The 11,230-nt window shown below is 50.3% G+C and overlaps 1 protein-coding gene across 7 annotated transcripts in view; it reads left to right on the forward strand.

Annotated features, from left to right (window-relative positions):
* Positions 1-11,029, forward strand: part of NFYC (nuclear transcription factor Y subunit gamma) — a 68,934-nt gene extending 57,905 nt beyond the window's left edge. For 6 of the 7 annotated variants that reach the window (XM_044237940.1, XM_044237945.1, XM_044237943.1 and 3 more), the window contains exons 7-10: positions 2,982-3,140; positions 6,201-6,308; positions 8,776-8,835; positions 9,802-11,029. In XM_044237940.1, the coding sequence (XP_044093875.1) occupies positions 2,982-3,140; positions 6,201-6,308; positions 8,776-8,835; positions 9,802-10,239 (765 nt within the window). In that variant the 3' untranslated portion in view covers positions 10,240-11,029. The remainder of the gene's footprint in view (positions 1-2,981; positions 3,141-6,200; positions 6,309-8,775; positions 8,836-9,801) is intronic. The other variant, XM_044237946.1, reaches the window with a different exon arrangement.
* The last annotated feature ends 201 nt before the right edge of the window (positions 11,030-11,230 follow it).

Consider the following 11,230-nt stretch of genomic DNA (forward strand, 5'->3'; position numbering starts at 1 on the left):
CATCATTTCTCTGTTGCACCACGGTTGGGTCAAGTGACCTCTTTTTTACAGTAGCAGTCAGAATATTCTCTCTCCCTAGCAGCATTGTGAATCCACGTTTGTTGGGGGTCATGAGAGGCTGTAGAGAGCTCTGTTCTCTGAGCTCTGAATCCAAATTCCCTGTCAAGCATTAATTTATTCACGAAACATTGAGTCCTATCCTATGTGCTAGGGATAAAGCAGTCCTTATTTTTAAGATTTTCACAATCTAGTAGGGTACAAATACTTAAAGATTAAAATACCACCACATGAGAAGTGTAAGAAACTCTTAGGGGTGTGTAAAGGGTGTTATGGGATCACATCAAAAGGGATATCTAGGGGATGCCTGGGTGGCTTAGTCGGTTAAACGTCTGCCGTCAGTGCAGGTCGTGATCGCGGAGTCTTGGGATCCAGTCCCACATCGGGCTCCTTGCTTCTCCCTCTGCCTGCCACTCCCCCTGGGTGCTCACTCTCTCTCTCTCTCTGACAAATAAATAAATGAAATAAAATCTTAAAATTATATATATAATAAAAAATTATATATATAATTATATATATAAAACAACGTGAGGGAAGTGATAGAAGCAAATGTCAGAGAAGGTTCCCTGAAGGGAATAATACAAGTCTTAGCGGGAACAGTGGTAACGAATCAGATAAAGAGGGGAAGGAGGGCTTTCCAGAAGAGGGCAAAGCACGGGCAAAGGCAGGAAAGTGCACAGGGAGTGTTGGGAAGACACAGTCAGCATGGGGGACATTAGGCAAGTCTGAGAATAGAGGCAGAGGACACTGATAGCCTTGTGTCTGTGGGTAAGAGCTGGGTTTGCCCAGAAGAAACAAATTGGGGCAGAGGTAGATTTAAATATTAATGAAGATTTTAGGATTTATTCCCTGTCTCACTTTTTAATCCATATAACAGAAGTTTTAGGGTGCTTTCTCTTCGCCAGACACTGCTAGGCAGGGGAGGTTCAAAGATGATTGCAGCCCAGTCCTTGCTTCAAGGCGGTCACCATGCCATGCCTAAGAGACCTTCTTTGGCTAATGCTGTGCCTCTGCGATGGTGAGAGCTTTCCCTGCCAAAGCCTTTATCCCTTTACAGAGCAAACTTCAAGGGAGTCCACCAGGCACAGGCTCTGATTGGCTGAACATCCTAAGAAGCTTGTGGCCGTTGTGCTCTGACAGCAGGGCACTCCATACGTGATTTGACAGACGCCATGCTAACACAAGCCTTCATTTTCCTGAAGTGATTTAGAAATACCTTGGAAATCCTCTTGGGAAAATTGAGTTGATAGAGTACAGTGATGAGTTGGCAGTATGCATTATTTTTGAGTCAGCAAGAATTTCATCTCTCCTCTTCGCCACCTCAGACTGGCTCAGCTTGGAGCTGATGAGGCCTACGGAGATGGTGAAGTTGGTCTCTGCCTGGGTCTCCCAGCCGTTCTCTGTCCTGCTGCTTCAGGGTGGCCTTGTGCTGTGTCACCCCTCCTTGGACCTGTAGTAATGGCTATTTCAAGTTGAGTTCAGGTAACCTTTGCGGGACAGAATACTTACTAAGTGGGAAGGAAAGCATATTTTGGTAAAGTGAATCCTGTGTGTTCTGTCATAAAATTGGAAACTTCTATTCCTGGAGGTCGGGGGAATAGGCTGAGTTGAGAATGCTGGTGTGAGAATGGGAGGTGTTTCCCGTTGTCCCAGCCCACCCACCACATGTGTTTTTACATAGATCCCTCTGTCCTCTTTCCTCCCGACCTCCAGGTCATAGTAAGTTCTCCTTACCTAGTAATCCTGTGAATCTCAACTGTAGTTCCTAGAACACGTCCCCTTCTCCTGTAACTTCAGATGCACAGGAGACCTGTGCGGTCAGAAACGTAAGAGCTTCAGAATAGCAGCATCGATAGAAGCCCAGGAGCCACTGAGACTCGCAGCATCTTCTTACTGAAGTGATTCGGAATTCAGAGTGGGGAGTTGTCATCCCGGAACCGGGGCATTGGGGTGTAGGTGTGGTGTTTAAAAGATCGCACCCTTCCCCTGCCCCACCACCATCGCCACCATCGCCATGGCCCACCTCTCCCCAACCCCTCCCCCAGCAGATGAACAATAGGTACTGGTCTTCCCTGCTCTGGGTAGTCTGTAAGGTTCCCATTTGGGACCCTTTTGAAATTTTGAAGTTTTGAAATTTGAGCAAGTGACTGCCCAACCCTTTTGACAGTTCAGGTCTGTTGTCTCTCAAAGGAGTAAGTTTCCTGGAACTGCAGTCCATGAAGTGTGTATGAGAGACAGTCTGCCAAGTCATGGATGTTGGACAGAAATTTCTTAAAACTAAGGTTCCTGTTTCTAGAGAGTTCAGCTCTTGCTTTATTAAATTCGGTTGCTCAGGGATAGCCTCAGTGAGCATCCAGGTCTTTGTGGTGTTTGCCGGTCCCGTGTGGAGCCGTGCTTGATCTGGCCAGTGTAGGCTGCGATCATTCGGCTCGCATGAGGCCGGCATGCGCTTCGTCTCCTCCCAGTGTCGCATGCTAGAAGGGAGTCTGAGGTCCTGAGCTTCATAAGTTCATTCTGACCTCACTCTCCATTTAGTTGGCTCTCCACATTCACCTGCTCCACAGTTGACTTGGCCATGCCTCCAGTGAGCTGTCATGATTGCTTTGGATTCTTTTGTACCACATGTGCCTTCCTGTCACCGAAGGGGCTTTGGGAAGCTGCAGCATTTGAACCATAGAGGTGTTTGGGGCCTGGGCAGGTATTCTGTACTGTGAGTCTAAAAATCTATGTGGCATGTTCCCGTCTTCTATTTCGGAGAGTAACTTCAGCCGTGCTCTAGGCCCAGAGGACTCTGAGTATTTTTAATTAATGTTAAGATGAGATTAGGCAACCACGGAAGGGGTTTGCTCCTAATTAACTGCTTGTTAGCCCCTACGGGCTCTGAGCTGGGGTTGAAGCCATTTTCTCCTCACTCTTCTTTCCAGACCACACCCGTGACCATGCAGGTGGGAGAAGGCCAGCAGGTACAGATTGTTCAGGCTCAGCCCCAGGGTCAGGCCCAGCAGGCCCAGAGTAGCAGCGGGCAGACCATGCAGGTGATGCAGCAGATCATCACGAACACGGGAGAGATCCAGCAGATTCCGGTAAGCCCCGCTCGGCCTCACCGCCCCCCCCAAGGGCGCTGAGCTTACACGCGCACGCAGGATATTGTGTCTACCCGTGTGTGTATGTGTACATACGTTCTCTAAACGATATCCCTGTTAACCCAGACCACGACTTGCTTCCCTGTACACTCACTGCTTTTCTTTAATCCAGCTCGGGTTCACCACTGTGGGGCAGCTCCTTTCCATTTCCCTGCGCTCCACCTACACGGAGAGTGCTCGTAACCACTATTTCATGCCAAGACCCAAAGGCCCCGTGAGGCAGTCCTGTCTTTTGATTAGCAGAGAATAAGAGGGAGGTGTACAGGGAAGGCCATAAATACACTTGTTGCATATTCATGAGTCAGTTCCCAGTGGAGCCTGCAGCAAAGTATATTTTTGGCTTTCATTTAACTTATCCATCCCTTTACTGTGGACTGCTGCTTCCTGTACGCCTTGAGGGATTTCATTTCTTGGATTTGTTGGCTTTTTACTTGTTCTTGCTCTTTTGTAAAAAATGTCCCATCTTAACACTTGCTATCTATACATTGGTCATTTTGCCACCCAGAGATGTAGAGAGAGAGTGACGTGGAGCAGTCCTTCCATTTCCTGCCCCTTGCCCTTACTGTTGCAAATGACATGTAGGCAGATAGAGAAACTCCCTTGGACTTGGTTAACCACTTCCTCTTTGAAAAAAGCTCCATTTTGGGGACTGTTCTTATTAACAGAGTGATAGACCAAGAGAAAACTGAAGGAAAGTGGAGTGTGTGTGCCTCTGTGTATCTTTCTGTTGCCCCTCTCTCCTTTCCTCCCTTTCTTGTGCTTTTGGTGCACTCTCCCTCTGCTAGAGCTTGCTCCCTCTCTCCCCCCACCCCCACACATGCACACACACAGATCCATCATTTCCAGGTGCCTTGCCTCACTGTCTCAGCACTAACCCCAAGACCTCTCTTGAATGGTTCGTTCTCCATTTTACATGTGAAGATGCCAGAACAAGTTCACTTATGCCAGAGAAGAGGTCCCCCCCTTGCGGTAGCTTTAACTCAAGTCTTTCTGACTCCCAGTCACAGAGCTTTAGCCCAGATTTGTTGCGGAATTCGCTAGTCTTAGATTCCTAATGCAGGAGTCTGCATTTCCGAATTCCTCGGAGTGCTCACCCCAATAGAGAGGACCTTCAGGAAGGAAACTTTGCTTCTCTTTTAAAAGCCCAGAGGGCAGGCATTTTTGTCCTGGAGTTAACATCAAAAAGCTGTCAGGCTCCCTGGACCTGTCTTGGTGGTGGAGGACTGAGGGCAGAGTATCACCAGATGTCTCACCCGAAGTCTAAAAGAGGAGCTGCTTGCTCCTAAGAACTGCTTGGAACTATCTGGCTCACAACTTTTCAGTCCCATCTGAGTTTCTGCAAAGAGCTCTCTCCAGCTGGGACATGTAAAATCCCTGTGGCTGTCAGGACACCTTCCCTGCTCTTGGGACAAGGCTGTAGTCTTTCATCCTGTGTTCCTTGGCTGGAGCTCTGGTGACTCCTGGGACCAGCTACCATCAGTCCCAGCAGATGAGGCTTCCCAGGCCTCCACCCAGCTGCCTTCATCCCCAAAAGCTACTTAGTGCTGTTGCCTGGAAGCCACCCTGTAGGACTTAGTGCAGGGCCGTCTGGGCCTGCATCACAACTTCCCAACAAGTTGGCATATTCTCCGAAAGAAATGACCACCCATCACCCCATCTTGGTCCGTCTCCTGTGAACCAGATTCTTAACGGGTTTACATTTTTTGTCCCTCCATTTTGCCATAAGTGGACAGTTCTGGAATCTGGTCTACCAAGAACTTCCAAGAACCACACAAACTACCAAGTGTTGGTCTTTTCTTGGTGACTCAGATCCTCTTTGAGGCTGAAGTTGCAGAGAAGCGCTGTGATTTAACACTGCATGCAGGAGTGCAGCTCCATTTATCAGCATTTTCCTCATGGAAGTAAAATAACCTGCAAGTAAAATAACCTGTAAGCTCATGGAGGTGAGGGGAAAACTTGCTCCAGGACAAAGACGCATAACTTTCCTGTTTGCTTCTGGAAGCTTACCATGGCAACAACAGCCTGCTGGGCTGCCAGGGGAGGGTGTTGTCTGGGCCCCCAGATAGAGAGAGACCGGTCTGTCCACCTGGCACCTCTTTCATCCCCCAAATCCTGAGTGTGAATGTCCGCAGTGCTCTGCTGACTCTCCTGTGCTGAGCAACCAGCCGCCTTGGTTTCTCCATGTTCTGCTCAAGGCACTGAGACACTTCATGCTGCACTGGAGCATTAGGAGTCTGAGTTAAGGCTTTTAGCGCACAATTAAATGCAGCATGTGGTATTACTGTGTTATCTGAGACTTAATCTTAAGCTGAGGGACTCTCAGGGCATTTTTGTAGCTTTGGTTTCCCATGATGGGGTTTTCTGTGAAAGGTTTATTGATTCATCTTCCCCTTGGGAGGAGTTTGGCCAGAAGCTAGTGCTGAACACCAAGGATCCCAAAAGATCCACAGACCCCCATTGGTCCTGGCTGTTAGGTACTGAGATAGTGAAGCAGGCCAGTTTTTTCTTCAGACGTGTGCAGCATGGGGTTGGGCAGGACTAGGGCTAGGGTGCAGAGTGACGGCCATCTGTTTTGGGCTCCTGGCAGATGCTGGATCTCTTCTCAATACCGCATCCGCCATCCCAGGATGTGGGGTGGTGGAGTTTGGAGACAGAGGGGAGAGTAGCCCAGACTTCAGGTACAAAGCATTCTGATCATGTCTGACAGTCTTTGGGATAAAATCCTAAGGTAAACTGAGCCCAGTGAATGTTGAGGGTGTGGCCGTGCTGTTTCCCACGTATGTGACCAGGTCCTCTGGGCATTTTCTCCAAAGTCCATTTAGGGAACGTACCCTCTTTTGTGTTTTGTGACTTGCCGGGTGGGGATGTTACAGTTTTCAAAGTAGGTTTCTTTGGAAGGGTCAAAAGGGTAGGGAGGACAGTCATCACCTCTGGTCATGGGAAGCTTGCCTGTTGAGGTCGCACTCAGTCTCCTGTATCTGCTTGTCTGCCCTGCTCTAGGTGCAGCTGAATGCCGGCCAGCTGCAGTACATTCGCTTAGCCCAGCCTGTATCAGGCACCCAGGTCGTGCAGGGACAGATCCAGACACTTGCCACCAACGCTCAACAGGTACGTGCCCCAGCCATGCAGGCCCTGGGTTGGATAGGCAGCTGGCCGGAGCTGGCCTCTGGCTGCAAAGGAGGGCTCAGCAATAGCTCTCGCCACCTCACCCTTTGGCAAGAGCCCCCCCCCACACCCTGCTCATCTCTTCACCCAAAGGACAGACGGGGTTTATTGGAAGATTAGATTCAAAGTGTGTCTCTTGCTGTCTTACTCTCGTGGGACAAAGGAATGTGAAAGAGGGGAGATCTCAAGGACACTTGAAGAAAGCCTGATATGTGTGTGCATGTCTGACTAGAGGAGGTGCTCTGACAGCGGGCCTCATCGCCAGACTGAGTTTCCATCTTTAAAACCAGATAGCTGTTGTGTCCTGGCACTCCCGTGTCCTTTGGAAGGCTTGCGTGGCTTTTACTTCCTTGTGCACACCTAGCCAGAGACTGCCCCCTTCATCTCCTCTCATGCCCTAAAATATGGAAGACTGTGAGGCACAGGTGGTGAGGGGGCAGCCCCCCTGGGCTTGGGGGTTGGGGTCGTGGGCATCGTTTGCAGGGGATGGGCAGTGCTGGTCAAGGGGAGGCGTTGTTAATGGATTCTTCTGCCTCAGACCCAAAAAAAGCAGCGATCGTTTAAGAGCTGGACACGTCGGCCCAGTTGCATTTCTGGTGATGTATCTATTGACAGTGGTGACGGAGCTGAGTTTGTAGAGCAGCTCTCCAAAGATCTCATTTGGGAAAATAGGAATGAGCCAAAAGCAAGGCTTCAGAGTTCCATGCAGTCTCTGGGATCATTAAAGGGCCCGTTCCAGACCCATTTCTTGGCTTACATAAGGACTTGGGCTTTTCCCTAAATGCCTTGGGGCTGACTGGCATGGAGTCACATCTCCAGACTGATCTTACCCTCAAGTACCCTTCTTTTTTTTAAAAAAAAACAAAAGTGAAAAACAAAACCTTGTTAAGATTCTAACCTGGGATCCAAAACCTTTTTTCATGGCATGGGTTTGGGGGGAAAATGAAAAGGAAGAGTTTTTGGTTCCTCTGAGGTCAGTCTGGGGACCAGAAACTAAAGCCAGAAAGTGGGAAGAGTCAGGTTTTCGGACAGTAGTTGGGGAGAAGCCAGGAGGGGGCAACTGAGAGCGGTTGGGAGTCTGCGTTACAACAGATCTTAACTTGTGATAGCCTGGCACATAGTAGGTATTTGGTATGTGTTTGTTGAACGAATAATATGCATATGGAATTTAAAGGTAAATGAAACTTTCTTTTTAGCTCATGCGGAGGGCAGTCCTGCCAGCCACAGGGCACAGCTGATCTTCTCATCTGTGAAGAGTATTTTCCATTTGTCCCAGGGTCATTCATTTATTCTGCAGACATTTCTTTAAATACTTACTTTGCACTGGGGGCTGTAAAGACAAAACCTAGAGCTTCTGCCCTCCAGCCGCTTACAGGCGGGTGGGAGGGGAAGGACCCCAAACAGGGTATAAAGTAAGAAACCCTTCCGAAGCCCTTTCACACCAGTCCCCTCCTTACTCCTGACAGCCTCATGGGTAAGCCTGATGGGTTGTTTTTGGCTGTCGTGAGGACACTTGAGAGGACAGTCCTTATGTGGCGGGTTGGCTGTGATGGTTCCAGGAGATGGCACACACAGGACTACTAGTCAGATGTTCCGTAGATACACACACGCACACGAGCACGCTTCCGTCTTCTTCCTGGTCTGCCAGGCGGTGTCGAGCAGCTGGCAGGCACAGTGTGGTGCAATTCCACGTGGCCGCACAGTTCTTTTCACATGTCCTTAAAATCCCCATGTGAGATTGTAGGTACATGTGGTCCATGTTTTCCCTGCCCCACCCACCTCCACCCCCACCCCCTGCTTGGCCCAAAGGGCTGCACGTGGCCTGTCTCGGAAAAAGTACTTCATAGGTGTGCCGCAAGGACTTCCAGGGCCAAGGCCACCTCCTCGCCAGGGTGTTTCGTATTCCAGTCAGATAATCTAGGTGATATGGGTTTGGTGTGGAGCCCACCTTCCAAGAACGAAAGGGACCACTCACCACTCTGCCCCACGTTTTGCTGTCTGCGTTCACTGTCTAAAAGACTCTCAAGTTTTCTGCCTAAGCCCTAAATGGGAGGCCTTGCTATGTTAGCTCCTAGGAGCTTGCAGTAAGGGGCATGTGGGGGGCAGGTGGGGGGCAGGTGGATGGCAAGGGAGGTGGTGGTGGAGGTTGTATATATTTCCTGCTCCAGGGTCCTCTGTGGTCTTCTCTGCGGTGCCAGCGCTGAGTAGCCATCCATGACGGGGGATGGGGGCAGGACCCTTGCTTTTCTGTTACTCTCTGAGCACCTGTTCTGTGCCAGGCCTCATTTTGGGCACTTTACATGCATTGTCTTGTGTGCTCCTCACCACCCTCTCCTGGCTGTGGGCTGCCGGAGGGCTGTACCGGGCCCTGTAGCTGACCTGCCTGCTGTGCCGTCTTGATTTCCTGCAGATCACGCAGACAGAGGTGCAGCAAGGACAGCAGCAGTTCAGCCAGTTCACGGATGGGCAGGTAGGACACCCAATCTGGGCAGGGGCCGAGGGTGAGGGGTTGTCAGGGGTAGCAGGTGAGATCTGTGGGTTTGGATGGTTAGGGCCAGTGTCCCATTTTCTGTTAACGAATGGGCAGTCTTTAATTCGGAGTGCCAGTCCTTTAGATGTAGACTTATGGGAGCTGAAAATTATTTTAGACATTATATAGCCCAATCCCCATTTTACGGATGAGTAAACTGAGTCCTAGAGATGAGAAGTGTCTTGTCTGTGCTCACTCAGCTCTTCATTGCGGAACTAGGACTGGAATGCAGGTCTTCTGTTTCCCTTTCGAGGACTTGTTTTTTTCCAGGCTAGGCTACTTTTTAATAGCTGGATTAGTTGAAATGCAGAGAGCATGTGACCTCTCGAGCTCTCTTGGTTCCTGGAATTCAGTCATTCTAAACTCCTATGAGAAGGGAATCTTTCCCTTTCCCTCTGCCTTCTCCCTCCTACTTATGGTCCCTGAGACCCCGGAGTCCGTGAAAGGATGACACACCCAAGCCCATGTTCTCTGCTGACCAGAAGGGAGAGGAGCTGACGTCAGGACCCACCTCTGGCCTCTGCCCGCACCACGTGCCAGGCTCACATGCCAGGGCTCCTGTGATGGTGGGGACGGGGGAGGTCTTTGCCTGTGGGTTTTTGGGGTGGACACCTGAGAAAGTCAAGTGTCCATTTGGCTCTGCCCTTCCATAGTGGCTGTGTGAGCTGCTTCTCAATGCCTCATGGGTCTTGGCTTAGTATGTGTTTAAACCCAGACCCCCTCCTCAGCAGGGCCCGTGCAGGAAATGCAGGTTCAGTGTAGCCTCAGTCTGAGCCAGATACTCTGAGGAAAGGAGGAGGGGGGGGTAATCTTACTACCCGTGCTAGTGAGGATTACTGAGAGTTGGGGAAATGCGGACTTCCAAGCAGCTGGTAGAGTGGTTCAAATTGCTTGTGTTTGTCACAGAGGAACAGCGTGCAGCAAGCCCGAGGCTCTGAGCTAACGGGAGAGGCAGAGCCCAGAGAAGTGAAAGCCACAGGAAATGCAACTCCCTGCACCTCTTCCCCGCCCACCACACACACCCCCTCACACGTGGCCGGAGCCTCCTGTGTCTGCTGCTCCCAGCCCCAGCCCCAGCAGAGCTCCACATCCCCTCCTTCCTCTGACGCCTTACAGTGGGTGGTGGTTGAGGTATCTGGGGCCCCCGACCATCTTGAGGCCCATAGGGAGCTGCATGCCCCTCTCCCAGGGGTGACCTCACTCTCTCCTCTCCACCCCTCGCAGCAGCTCTACCAGATCCAGCAAGTCACCATGCCTGCCGGCCAGGACCTCGCCCAACCCATGTTCATCCAGTCAGCCAACCAGCCCTCCGACGGGCAGGCTCCCCAGGTGACCGGCGACTGAGGGCCTGAGCTGGCAAGGCCAAGGACACCCAACACACTTTTTGCCATACAGCCCCGGGCGATGGGCACAGCCTCCCTCCCCAGAGGACACGGCCGACCTCCGCGCCTCCTGCAGGCTAGGACACTGGTGCACTACGCCCCACGCCTGGGGGCCGAGATTCTTCAACAGAAAGATGCAATATTTTTTATTTCCTTTTTTTTCCATTTTTTTTCTCCAAGGAATCAATATTTCAATATGTTGAGCTGTGTGTCCAATGCTATGAAATGAAAATATTAAATAACATATTTATGGCATTTTCTTGAAGAGTGTGGTTGAAGAAATACTTCTTTTGTTCTCTCTCTCTCTTTTTTTTGTTATTCTTACTGCTACTTCTTTTGAGGAGCAAATCTCCTCAGGGGGTACATTATCTCCTGACTCTTGGAATAGCTGCTGCCCCCAGGATTTGCCATCTCGTTCTGCCCTCAGACTGAGTTAGGTGCCTGCGTAGCTTCCTCTTCACTAGTGGTCCTCTTGACCCTGTGCTTGTCCCAGAGCTCTGTGTGTCTGCACCCAGAGGCCATGGAAACATTCCTTGCATTTAAGAGATGAACTCATTCGCCATGGAGAGTGGATGGTTTCATTTCCGAACGCTTCGCTCCCAGGGACCGAAGGAGACTAGAACTTCGTGCATTTGCCCACCCCCTCCCCGACCCCCATTTTTTATTTTTAAAATACATTAAAAATTGTGCTAGTCTCCTTTGCTGCATGGACTTCAAACTGCATGAAATGCAATAAATCTCATTTTAGATAATTTAGAGTGTGGGTATCTGTGTCTGGGGCCACTCACGGGGCTGCTTTGCTTGAGGCGGCTTGGAAATTGGAAAGGTTTGTTTGCCTTCAGGTTGGGTGTCTGTAACAAAGAGGGGGACCTTTGTGAGGAGGGGACTTTCAAAGCTAAGGGAACTTGTGCTACATATCTGATTCAAATGGAGGTCTTCAACTGACTTTGAAG

The sequence above is a fragment of the Neovison vison genome, chromosome 2 (assembly GCF_020171115.1).
Source record: "Neovison vison isolate M4711 chromosome 2, ASM_NN_V1, whole genome shotgun sequence".
Classification (NCBI taxonomy): Eukaryota; Metazoa; Chordata; class Mammalia; order Carnivora; family Mustelidae; genus Neogale; species Neogale vison.